This window comes from Globicephala melas, chromosome 3, assembly GCF_963455315.2.
Source record: "Globicephala melas chromosome 3, mGloMel1.2, whole genome shotgun sequence".
In the NCBI taxonomy this organism is placed as follows: Eukaryota; Metazoa; Chordata; class Mammalia; order Artiodactyla; family Delphinidae; genus Globicephala; species Globicephala melas.
Window position 1 is genome coordinate 11,449,807 of NC_083316.1, and position 13,575 is coordinate 11,463,381.

Here is a 13,575-nt window from a genome sequence, read left to right on the forward strand (position 1 = left end):
CCTTAAATCTACCTCTATGTGACAGCTGTAAGTCTTTAGCACTGTCTTCTGCCATAGTATGCCTCCCAAATCTACCTTAATATCCAAGACTGCTGTGCATTAAAATGATTAATCTTTGAACTCCATCAGTATGCATTTATCTACTCATTCTGTATTTATTGAGCACCTAATATGTGCCAGGCTTGTCTCAGTAAAGTTTACTAAACAGAAATTCAACATCCCTGAACTGAACTTGTCTTCAGATATCACTTTTGGGAATTTCAAATTCTGCTTCAATAGTTTACCTGTAGCTTCAGGTGCATCCCTCAAGAAATCCACAAAATAAGTGTCAATTCCGCAATTCACCAAGAGTTTTTTCTCTTCACCAAACTCCTCCTCCACCAAGGTTACTAAAGTCATATCAAACCAGGTCACATCATCAGACACCGTGAAACGATCGGCTATAACACGTTTACACTCATGCTTCCACAGCCTTAACAGTTCCTGTCAAAAGCATCATTAAAATGTGTTATTAATTCCCATTAAGCCGGAGTTGGGAATTCAAGTGGACGATATCACAGAGCAGCATCCTTCCTGATTTAAGATACTACATTTTAAAAAGTTAAGATTAACACTACTGGTTTCCTTTTAATGTGAACAACAGCTTTGGGAGCACATTAGAAACAAAATCCTAGACTAATGGTTTTCATTTGGTGTGTTATGACCAAAAAAGGACATTTTGGGGTTGTCAAAATGACGTGGGAGATGTTACTGCCATTTGTACAGGGGATACAAGGATATAAAACATGCTTTGCACAGTCTTAGTATACAACAAATTGTTCATGAATATAACTGTCCTATTAAAAATAAATAAAATAAGTTAAAATGTACTTAACTTCATTTCAAATTGGTCTCATTCAAGTATAGTAAATAGAGAGTAGTGTATATTCCTTTTCAGCCTTTAAATTAAAACAAAAACATTCCTAGACAAAATACTAAATCACTCTGAACAACCAATAAACTAATACTCTACATAAAAGTCTTATGTTTGTGATCAATTAGTCTGTTTGGATAAGACACCTACATTCATGTGGCCAGAGCATAATATAAAAAGTTGCATATAGGGCTTCCCTGGTGGCGCAGTGATTGAGAGTCCGCCTGCCGATGCAGGGGACACGGGTTCGTGACCCAGTCCGGGAAGATCCCACATGCCGCAGAGCGGCTGGGCCCATGAGCCATGGCCACTGAGCCTGCACATCCGGAGCCTGTGCTCCGCAACAGGAGAGGCCACAGCAGTGAGAGGCCCACATACCGCAAAAAAAAAAAAAAAAAGTTGCATATAAACAACTCTCATGTATGCAACTGAGATCATTACAAAGATATATTTACCTAACACAGTGTGAAGGAAATTTATGGCAAAAATCTGGATTATCTGCATAAAGCAATCACCTAGTCTAGATAATCCAGGACCCAAAATTAACTGGAAGTTGAGAGAATTAATTGCTCAATATACCTGTTCCTATAGCAAGCATAACAAATGTTTGTCTAAGCTAATTATTTAATACGAAACACTGGTGGAAATTTCTTACCTTGGTAACGTTTTGCAAGTTAGAAGGCTTTTAAGCCATTATATTACTAATGATCAAATGTTCTTTGGTGGCCAGAAAATAAAATTTTAGTAAAATATATTTAATGATTCACTTATGACAAAAGTTCATGACAAACCAATTGCTAGACCAGTTTATGCTGATTTTAAATAAGCACCAAAAAATGGCTACACAAAAAGTAATTTTGGAAGACTGCATTCCACAACACTATTCATTTGTCAATAACTCTGAGGGAAAAAAATCAAGTTAACATGTTCACTGCTGTTAAAATGACTCCCCAATTCTCTGTAACTAGGAGACTGAGTTTTCCCCAAAACGTCCTCTTGCAGTCAGTCAGTGTGGTTACCTACTTTGTGAGCATCTGAGGCAAAGCTGAGTTTTTTTTAATAGTCCACATTGGATGTGTCTAGTGACAGTTTGGTTGATATCTCAGCTTTTTCGGTGCGTTTAAGTGGAGAAGTCCCCTAAAACCTATTTGCTTAACTACAACCTTGGTTCCATAAAAGGATGGAAAAACAGGCTGATGTTGCCTTAGCCTTATGCTTTGGCAAAAAAAGGCATACTGCATTTTTACATAGTACATACTTCACAATTTTACATATTACATACATACTGCATTTTACGTACTAGAATTCCCTTTTAGTTCGAAGAGCATTCTTATAATGCTAGGAACTCTTTTATTCGAGCGTACGTACAAACGCTCATTTTTCTGTCAAATGAACTTTCTACTCTTCTGTCTCTTTTCAGTTTTACCAATATATGTATTTCTTTTAGTACATCAAGTTATATGGGAAAGAAAGATCATGGATGATTAACAACAAAATGGTTTCATTCTTCAATTTTGAAAGTTTATTTATAAAGATAATTACTTTTTAAAGTTAAAATGTCAGGTTTATGATATGAAGTTTATAATATGAATAATAGGAAGACATATAATAAGATCAACAGGGATTCTTTCCATTATTTAGTATAAGAAAATGATGAAAAAACAAAATCAATTTTTCCTTTTACTCTATTCATTAGAAAATAATTGTATATAATATTTCCTTAAACATAAACCAAATTTATTTGGAATTTTTAAAATTTATGTATTTTTTATTTTTGGCTGCATTGGGTCTTTGTTGCTGTGCGCGGGCTTTCTCTAGTTGGCAGCGAGCGGGGCCTACTCTTTGCTATGGTGCACAGGTTTCTCATTGCGGTGGCTTCTCTTGTTGCGGAGCACGGGCTCTAGGTGCGCGGGGTTCAGTAGTTGCAGCACACAGGCTCAGTAGTTGTGTCTCACGGGCTCTAGAGCGCAGGCTCAGTAGCTGTGGCGCACGGGCTTAGTTGCTCCGCTGCATGTGGGATCTTCCCTGACCAGGGCTCGAACCCGTGTTACCTGCATTGGCAGGCGGATTCTTAACCACTGTGCCACCAGGGAAGTCCTAATTGAAACTTTTAAAGAGAAATATTTTGGCATACTTTTCCCTTATTTATGTTCGTGAAAAGCAGCAAAGAAAAAAATATCCATGCTAAAACATCCCAAAATATTTTCATAATGCCACTAAAAATTGCATTACTAAGAATATTTAGAGTTTATAATAAATAACAAAGTTACTTGTTTTACTCTCTTGCGTATCACTTACATCTGGTTCCTTGATAACCTCTGAAGTAGTGTTCAACATTCCCTGCCAGATCCTAGAAAGATCTCGAAGGTTAAAAATATAATGGAATTTTGCAGGGGTAGGGAGCATTTGAATCTTAGTCATCTGCCACAGTCGGCGTGTCAGGGGAACCAGTTTGGTCACTGAATCTCTCACTTCTTCTGAGAAGCCCCTTTGGGTACAGTAGTATCCTATCCCAATCACACCTGAAAGGGGAAAAAAGTCATAACATTTTGACTGACAGTTCAGATCACCTAAGTGAAAATGAAAAACATTATAATGCAGAGTACAAAAATAATTAAACATTTTAATAGTTAACCACATATTAAAGAAATTTCTATTAATTAATGTTCTTTGGGGTTTTTTTAAACCTACCAAGTAGGTATAGTTACAAGCAAGTTAGCATTCAAATACTGAAAAGTTGACTAAGAAATACTACTGAAAACTCCAGCTGAACTGATTCAGTATTATTAAATGGGTAACAATGATGAATATATAAAGGTGCCTTAGAAAAAGATAAAAAAAGGGAGGTTTCGTGAATCCGCTAAGATTTCTCCATTTTTTTTTGTTGCCTTTCCATGCATTATAAAATACTTTAAGTTACTTTACAGGTAAAATTTTCCAGGCAAAAAAGAATAATTAAAAGCAATAATAGTCATTCCTTCTAGTCCATTTTACTTCTCCCAAGTTTAGATAATTCCCATGTCATTTGGTTTCCAAACCTTTGCCCACCACTGTGATTGAAGGCAGATACTGCCATACTCCACTACCCTAGGGCACTAAGAAGACATTCTTAGTCTGCCAGAAATTTATTAGGGTAATCTTAGTTAGTTTTTTCTCAGTTGCAATTTCAGAAATGGTAAATTAGTACCTAACACGAATACATGCATAACTTTACACTTTTTCTGAAAAGAGTGATTCCATAATCAGTTTCTAAACTCATTTTCATTTCTCAGTTAAATAATTATGGTTATCGATTGCACTAGTGTTTCTTGGGTGAATTTATTTCTGAAACGCTGCATATGTAATCAATCAGTAATTTATCACAACCCTATTAATTACTCTGAGGATCAGACTCTGGCTAATCTCCACTCTGTGCAATATTATTTCTTTGGCCAAAATCATTATATGGGTTGGTTAGGTATCAGCTACATAAACTTTTGGTATGGCATTATATCAATGCAGACCTCAAATATGTATACCCACGAGGAAAGCATCTCATCATGTCTAAGACCATTTAATGTTTAACCTTCTGCCTTAAGAAGCTAGCGACAGTTTCTTAAAGAAATACATAGGCAGAAAAAATCTACTTAGCACTCAACTCAGTACATACATAATAAAGTAAATCTTTATATAAACAAAATACACTGCTTGAGAGTGATGAAGCCCATAGACTAAGGAACCACCCAATGCTCTTTCTGTGTTGACCTCTAGGTGGATATATTCTCACTGGAACCCAAGCAGGGATTCTTCCCTCCCATGCCCCACTGACATTCACTTTACCAAAGATCTTGTCCACAGAAGCATCAGAGGGCAACGTGCAGTTAAATATAGAGAACTGCCTCTTGAGCCTTTGGGGTATATCATTGCGTCCGCCCCCAGGATGGATCATAGCTGCTAAAAACTGTATGTCCACAATGCTGGTAAACTCCCCAGGCTTCTCTAGGTTATAAAATCCATTCTGTTCCATCAGCTGTCGTACTATCTCATTAGTAACCTAAGAAAGACAACTTTTAGAATTAAAATGTCATTCCTTTATATCCCAGGACCTAACTCTTTGAGTGTTTCCAAATAATGGACCTTATTGGAATTTAGGAATTACAAGTTGAAAAAGTAAAAAATATTTACTCATCAAAAAATAAATCAATGAGGAATTAGGCAAATAAAGTACACAATAGGATCGATATACCTGGTCTCCCCACTCATTGATTATTGGCATATTCACATCATCAATAAAAACAGTCATCTTCTTTCCTGCTGGAGGGCCATATGTTGTGCCCATGCGTTTATCCACATAGCTCTCTATTGTCCTCTGTTAAATAGAAAAGTCAACAGAAACATCTGTGAAAATATCCCCTGACATGGTTAATTATTTTAAAAATCCAGGAAACTTTGAAATGACAGAAATTACTCAGAAAAAAAACAAAAATGTCCCTTAATTCTGGAAAGCAGGGCATGAGGTACCTAACTTTTCTTGCATAACGTTTATAACCTTTGAAAATCTGGTTTAATTTAGGAGTAAAGAAAATTCTGATCAATGTAAATCTTGAATGGGATGAGACTCTTCTGTTTATTTCTACAGACTTAGTTTTGTCTTATTGTGCCTATGTTGGTGACAATATAATATAACCCTAACCCCCATTATTCAAAGGTCCAGCCCTCCTCAAAGTTTCCTTATAATCATAGACAAAGCTAAACAGGGCTACTGTCCAAGAGGCTTCTCAGGTCTTGCTCTGAGCTCCACGGGCGGCCATAATCTGAAGATTGTTCTCTCTTTGTTGAGAAATCTGCCAACTGGCTTCTGTAGCCTGACACAGTCTGCTTTGGGCAGATGCAATCACACTGAATCACTTCTCTTCCCCTTCACAAAGTGGAGGACAATGCCCCCTCTTTTCTATCCAATACATTCTGAGCTTTGGTGGTACAGGAGGAAACTGCACTGTGCTCTATAAAAAAAATGCCCTAGCAATGTGGAGAGGAATACTAAAACTGACAGAAGGGGAGTTGGAAGGAGTAATGGGGACATGAGGGAAGAACCCCAGACTACTGACTACAGTATTAACATTTCCATGGTCATAGAGTGTAGTTTGGAAATCAATCAGTTGTTCAGAATATATGTACTGAGTAAGCAGAGCCAGCACTGCAAAGAAAACAGAAAGGGCTCACACTTCTCATGCTCCAGAAACTGTCTTAAAGACCTCGTTTTATTCCCACTGATTCATGATTTAAGTCATGCTAAAGATAATGTATAAAATATAAGAGAAAGCGGAGGTGTACTGAGGTAAAATGCATTCTCATCCTATCCAAAAAAGAGTTTCCTTATTTCATGAAGAGCAAACCAGTTAAAATGACATTAATAACCCTTCAAGATACAACCAAGAAATAAGGCCAAGATATAAACAAAAATCTATACATCTGTCCTTGAAAATTCCCCCAGTTTGGTAATTTCAAATTGTAATTTTCTGTCATCACTTTAATGAACAATAGCAAAAGATGTGAACATTTTTCACCATTTTAAAATAGAAAGATATATAAACATATCACACAAATTTCCCATGACAACAGTACAATGGCAAGAAGAATTTCATATTCCCCTGACATAAAAGAAAACTGTTTAAAGTAATGTACTAGGCTAAATTTAGCTCTCCTCAATGAATCTAAATGGATAAAGCAATTAATAATCTCTTGACAACTCCCTATGGCAAACTAGAGCCTTCCAGATATTCCCTTATCTGTTAATGAGAACTCATAGGCACATGAAGATTTTATGTCTTGGGGGGGCCTTCTAAGAGCTAAAAGCCATAGGTGGAACAGGTGAAATAATATGGAGGAATAGCCACATACCTGCACTTTCTTCCCCTTCATTATGACCCTAATTTCTTTGAAATAGCAGGAAATTACTAGAAGGAATTCATTTTAATATATAAAATTATTACTTTTATATATATATATATATATATAATTAAAAAGCTAAGTTGATAAAAACAAAAACAAAGGAGGGAGAAAAATTAAATAGCTTGTGAACCTAGAAGCTGAGACTTCTTCCTGTGTTCATAACTGCTGGCCATTAAATAGTTACCGAATGAACTGGGGAGTTGGATAAGATCTCCCAAAAGCCTGAAGCACAGTAACTTCATGTTCTCCTCCATCATCGATCTATGTGTTTGGGAATATTTAGGAAAACCATACACTTGGACTAGTGTCTCCAACTGGACTTCCCCACTTAGATGATCCATGGCATCACAGAATCAACATATCCAAACGCAGACCTCTCTGCCGCATCACAAAATCTGCACCCACTCCTAGGTGCTCATCTCAGGGCTTAGCACCAGCTACCTAAATCTCAACCAAACATTGCCACATCCAACATCGATAAGGCCTACTGCAATTTAAATACTGCTTTTTAATGTATCTCATCCTCTCTGAAAAATGATATGCCCCTGATCAGTTAGTTGTCTTTCTCATATGGATTAATGTCACAACCTTTTAAATTGCCCTCCCTGCCTCCAGTCAGGCCTGGAAACTTCTTTATAAGTCAAATACAATGTCTATATTGTGTGATTTACAATTTTGTCTAGACTCTTCTGTCTCCCCAAAGAAATCAGTTTAAAGAATAATTTATCATCTTTGTAGTATTCTGCCAGCCACCTTCTCCCTGGTGTCCTTGATCTACTGTCCCACCTCATCCATCTTTTTGGTGATATAAACCATAGTCCAGTTAATAAAACCAAATAGGTATATACATTGATTTGATTATTGTCTGTCTCTCCCACTAGAACGCAAGGGAGGCAGGCACCTTGTTTATCTTGTTCATCACTGCCTCCTCAGTGCCTAGAAAGGTGTCTGGTACAAAATATTTATCTGTAAATATTTGATACACAGATCAATAAAGACAAGAAACTTGGGAGTCATCTCTAACTTTTTTTCTCTCTCTCCCATCCCTCTCCTCCAACAATATCCACTCAACCAAAAACGAGTCCTGTCTGTTCTGCTTCGCAACCACAATTTGAACACATCCTTGTGCTCTTTCCATTCCCACTCTTACTATCTTGGTCCACGTCAACCTCTCTCTGGAGGAATTACTGTAACCATCTCCTCTCAAGTCTCTCTGAGTACGGCCCTCTCTCTTCCATCTGCAGCCAGAATGAACTTGCTGAGTGCTGATGTAATGCTGCTTAGTATTCCAGTGGTTCCTTATTAGTGACTTACAAGGAACACCATGATGCTCCCTGCTCACCTTCCAGTCTCATTTCTAAACATTCCTTTTCAGGCTCTTGGTTCCGGCCCATCACGGTCTTCATTCGTTCATAGTCAGTTAACAATAAAACAATAAAATGATTCTCCTCTCAGACTGATTTACAGTGTTCATTAAGAGATCCTTATTTACCTATTCCTAACATAGCCATTTCTGAGCCAGAAATCTCTCAGCATTAGTAGTACCCAAACACAATTTGTGAAATATTGACTTAGATAAATGATCTTCCATAAAAGTCACTTCTCTCAACCCAGCTTATTGGTAAAGAGTTGAAATCTCTAGCAAGGGCCTGGACTAAGGGTAGTTTATGCTGTTCTCTGAGAATAGACAATAACTTGACTCTGAAATAGGAGAATGGTAGTCAGCATGACATCATCTGAAGCAATTTATGGCACCTAAACAACTTTCTGACCTCATTGTCTGTCTAGCTCACACATACATGGGATACTAGAGCGAACCCCAGCTGTGACAGTGACATTTTAGACATAAAAAACAGATGGTTAGTCATCCAGATAGACTTAGGAATGGGGTTGAGGAAAGCCATTCTACGCTACTCTTCTTCATTCCAAATGAAAAGCTCTAAAACTAGGGCAATTCAATTTTCTGAATTAGTCTCTTAATAGACAATTCAGCCTCTGTAATCCCTAAATTATTAACATTATATAAATATTAAATTCCCCCAAGTAATGGTCAACTCTTTCATTACATTTTGTCCTGTAATTCCCTAACGAAATGAATCCCCTCCTCCTCTGGGCTCCAGGGTACTTAGATTACTCCATAAGTAGCACTTATCACATCAGCTATACTTGATTGTACACATGTCTGTTTCCCCAGCCAGGGGGAGGAACAGGTACAGTTGAGGAGGTTGTGCACTGCCCAGTTCTTGGGTTCACTATTCACATTATTGTCTCTGTGAATGGGACATAACACAAAATGTGCGTAAACTGCAATGGCCTTATGCAATAGCTCTGACTGGGTTTAAAGTTAGAAAAAAAGGGGTTAAACGGCTACTTCCCCCACTTATTAGCTTTATGACTTATAAGTCATTTTAAACCACATAAGTCACTGAACCACAGCTCAAAAGTGGGAATGTATATAGAGATACATAAATCATGTACATGTGTGTATACACACAACAGAATATTATCCATAAATGATATAATACATGTGAAGGCACTTAGTGAATTTAATGCATCATAAAAATGAAAGATATTTTTTATTACTATAGGTATCTCTATATATCAGCACTTAAATCATTTTTCATACATATTACATCCAATCAAACTGAAATATAAAATATACTTAAGTTTAGGCTTCCATGTATCTGCTATTTAGCTAAAAGATAAAAATGGAGAGCTTATGCTTTTTATTAAGAAATCTACCTTTCCATTTTATTGTAACTCATCAAAACCAAATGAAAACAGGCTTATATTAGTAAAGTTTAAAATTCTCAATAGCATATTACAAAAAGTAAAATTACACCAAAAATAACATCAAAATATAATAATATATAACTAAAAGATAAAAATTTAAAAATGCACTGTGATAAATCAGCCATTTTAATATTAATAGGAACAAAGAAAAGTCATTGGAAGGATCAGATGGGTGAACTGGAAAAGCACAGTGGAAGACATGGGAACTTGGTTTCTCACCCAGGTTCTGCCACCAACTAACTATCTGGGAACTCAAATGAGTATTTCAATCTTCTTCAACCTGAGTGTGTTAATATTAACAGTGAAACCTGACATTTTTAGAGAGCTTTTTACCATAAAAAAATACTTTCACATATTATATCTTAAGAGTCTCCTCTGGAAACTGGTCTTCAGGCTATGCTCTGAAGCATAGAAAGGATTTTCTTCAATCACACAGGCCCCTACAGGAAGCAAGAAGGAGGTTGGAAGGGATTTCAGGAGGCCAGCTCCAATTCCATCAAAGCAAATCCCTTGTTACCTGTTTGATAGATTAGTCTTCTACATAAGATTTCATTAGGAAAAGTGGTTCTGAGTCTAGGAAAAAATGTGGAATTTCCTTCCAAGCTCTACAATTGTCATTTTTAAAAAACCTATTGCTACACAAACATTTGTAAGACGATTGTTGCACTCGGAATACTTCGAGATTATTTTTAGAACAGAGAAATCTTTTCAGAAATTCTCTTAAGAAATTTTCTTTTTCGTCTTATTTTCTGTATTGTTTACATTTTTAAAGGTACGTGTGAATTACTTTCAAAAATAAAAAAATTAAAACAATATTTGTTTTGAAAAAAAAAATCATCTCTCTTAAAAGACTAACTGAAATTTCCTTAGCCAAAAAGAGGGTGACCATATAATTTTGGTCCAAACTTCATACTTTGGATAGTAACAGGTATGCTATTCATTATTCATCTGAGACAACAGAAGTTAACTGGACAGTCTCAGGAAAAGAGGGACATAGAGTCTGTCCTCCTGCTGATAAAAGTTGTGAAAGTGACACCATGGTAAAAACAAAGGAAGTTCAGATGAAAACAACCTGTCAAGTAACAGATGTGTGTCCTTGACACATGTGCCATCATGGCAACACGGGAGGGATGGACGGTATCCATTTTCTCATCTACGATTTCAATTTGGTTTGGATCCAAATAAATGGGACACACAGAGACAAATGCTCAGTTCCATCAGCCCTTGTTTAGCATGAACGGCTGAAAATTATACTGAGAAAGTTAATTACAGCAGTTTGGCTAATTGGAAGTTTTCTAAAACTAATGAGTCTAGCTTAATTGAAAGCCCTGATGCTTAGCAGTCAAAACAGGCACTAAACAGACCAGATGATCCTGTGATGCCTCTGAACAGAAAAAGAAATAGTGAAGTGTTGAGACCACTTCTTACTGAAGGATAGGAAGGATTTGGGTTAAACATCAATAGTTGTGAATCAGATAATGGAACCCTAAAGAATACAGATGTTCATGTTATGAAAACCTGTTTTTTTCTTCTTCTAATTTATTATACTTCGATATGGTACTGCTTCTAGAAATTTATTACACGGTTTATGAATTTGTATATTAATAAACAGGATGTTTTCTAGATTACGTGTGCCTTTTTCTAGGAAATTAATAAGTATTTCATGCTATAGAGACATAAAGCACAGGTCTTTACCACCTGAGAGGGGTAAATATCACCAAGAGTTACTAGCAAAAATACGTGACAACTCCTTGCCATATACTAAAGAATTTGGCTAGCCTTTGTCCCTGGTTCCTAGGAGGGAGCCTTTAAACCCTTGGAATTTCCCGCATAATAAGAACGTCTTTGTTATTCATTGTGGGTCCCTCAGACCACTCATGCCAGAAAGACCAAACTACGATTAGAGTGTTAGGGCTTTAAACCACGTGATATCAGCTGACTTCCCAGGGGGAAGGGGTTTGGAGACTGACTTCAATCATGTGGCCAACCAATCATGCCTATGTAATAAAACTTCAGTAAAAACTCTGGACATGAGGCTCAGGTGAGCTTCCTGGTTGCTGATATGCACAGATATGCATGGAGAGTAATACATCCTGAGGACAAAGAAGGTTCACATTCGGGACCCTCCCAGACCTTGCCCTATGCATCTTCTTTGGGCTGATCCCAATTCATATCTTTTATAATAAAACCATAATCATAAGCATAGCATTTTCCTAAATTCTGTGAGTCATTCTGGTGAATTATCAAAACTGACAGGGTCATAGAAATCTTTCAGTTTGCAGCCAATTGTTCAGAAGTGTTGGTAGCCTGGGAACCCCTGAGCTTGTGGCTGGTTCTGAAGTGAGGGAAGTTTTGTAGGGACTGAGCCCTTCACCTGTGAAGTCTGCACTAACTCCAGGTGGTTGCTGTCAGAATTGCACTGCAGCCCTAAAGATTCAATCCACTCCCAAGAAATGTGAAGAGCTAGATAGCTACCTTACATAATGAAAAAAAAAAATCACACTTTGATTTAATGCTTAACAATCTGCACCCACAAGCAAGGTTATATTATAACCTTTAAAGAGATGTTCTCCAAAAGTAAAACAAACTTTTAAAAATATAAAATAGTATCAATGGAATGTGTATAATGTTAGCACCTTGCCAGCCTAGGATAATCTAGTGTGCAGTTCCCCAAACACAAAAATACCACCGCTGAGTCACTGCAGTCTGGGGTTCACCTTCGATCCAGACCTTCTCAACACAACAGTGTGTAAATGATATTCATTAATGATAGAAGGCTAGCCAGTTTTGGAAATTCCATCTGTAACAGAGGAGCATAATGTTTTGACAGTCTTATTTAGAAACTTAATCAATGGTCTTAGTTTTTTGGCACTGTGTAGTCACCAATTACATTAAGTGATTAAAAAGTCATGATTTAGTCTTGTTCTCAAGAATTCTCATTGCTCTTTGATATTTTCATTCCAACAACTAAAGAACAACGAAGTTAATCAAAAATGAAGTTCTTTGGATTTGAATTCCCCTAAAAATTTCCCTTCCATTTTCAATTTATGAATGTACCTTTTCCTAACTCTTTTTCATATGTATCTTTTCAAGTGTACCATTTCATACATTTCAATTTATAAAATGTATCTTTTATTAATGTATTAACGTTCTAATAAAGGTATCATAGATTATTTGCAAACAATTAAAGCATGGACTGAAGTTTAAGATTTACTCTCTGGTTTCTTAAATAATTTAGGAATAGGAGAAAAAGAACCAGTTAGCCACTGCAAGCCCTGGTCAGTCTTGGCAGTTCCATTGACAAAAGCCATGCAAACTTGAGAGTTGTTCTCTGTTCCTCCTCAATGATACCATAAGCAAAATCTTTAATGTGCTAAGATTCTAAGATTGTATTCCTTGCTGCAGTTGATAATAGGAGCCATTGTGGAATGTTAAGTCAGTGAACAACAAGATAAATAGGAACCAGAGATTGGAAAAAGAATAGAAACTAGATTTGAAGAAGATCAGACTTGAAGCAAGACCAGCTTCAAGATTCTTTGATGCTAATACCCTGTTGTGGAATCATGAAGTAGATTATGTAGAGGTGGATAGGGGGAAGGGAGAAAAAGGAAACAACATGAAAAGTATTTCCTTAGATATATTAGCAGTCCTTGACTCAAGAGAAAGACCATCAAAGATGACTCCAGTGTGTCTATCCTAATGACTAGAATAATAGTAACACCCACAGAAAAGCAGACAGTAGGGAGAAGAAGTAGGTTTAGGTGGGGAATTAAAAAATATTTCTTTCAATTTTGGATTTTGCATGTTCACAGGCTTTTCTACAGAGATATTCTAAACAGAGTTGAGGCTTTTAACACCATATATAATCTTTTTATTTCTCCATAATTTAAGATTATATGTTATCATCTAACTAGGGGGAGATTCTATTGCAATAGAAA

The 13,575-nt window shown here is 36.6% G+C and overlaps 1 protein-coding gene across 1 annotated transcript in view; it reads right to left on the reverse strand.

Moving 5' to 3' along the window:
• Positions 1–13,575, reverse strand: part of DNAH5 (dynein axonemal heavy chain 5) — a 273,908-nt gene that overhangs the window by 88,769 nt on the left and 171,564 nt on the right. Inside the window, exons 48-51 of the mRNA XM_030856579.2 lie at positions 5,139–5,261; positions 4,733–4,946; positions 3,212–3,435; positions 285–483 (exon numbers count right to left, since the gene is read on the reverse strand). Of these exons, the coding sequence (XP_030712439.2) occupies positions 285–483; positions 3,212–3,435; positions 4,733–4,946; positions 5,139–5,261 (760 nt within the window). The remainder of the gene's footprint in view (positions 1–284; positions 484–3,211; positions 3,436–4,732; positions 4,947–5,138; positions 5,262–13,575) is intronic.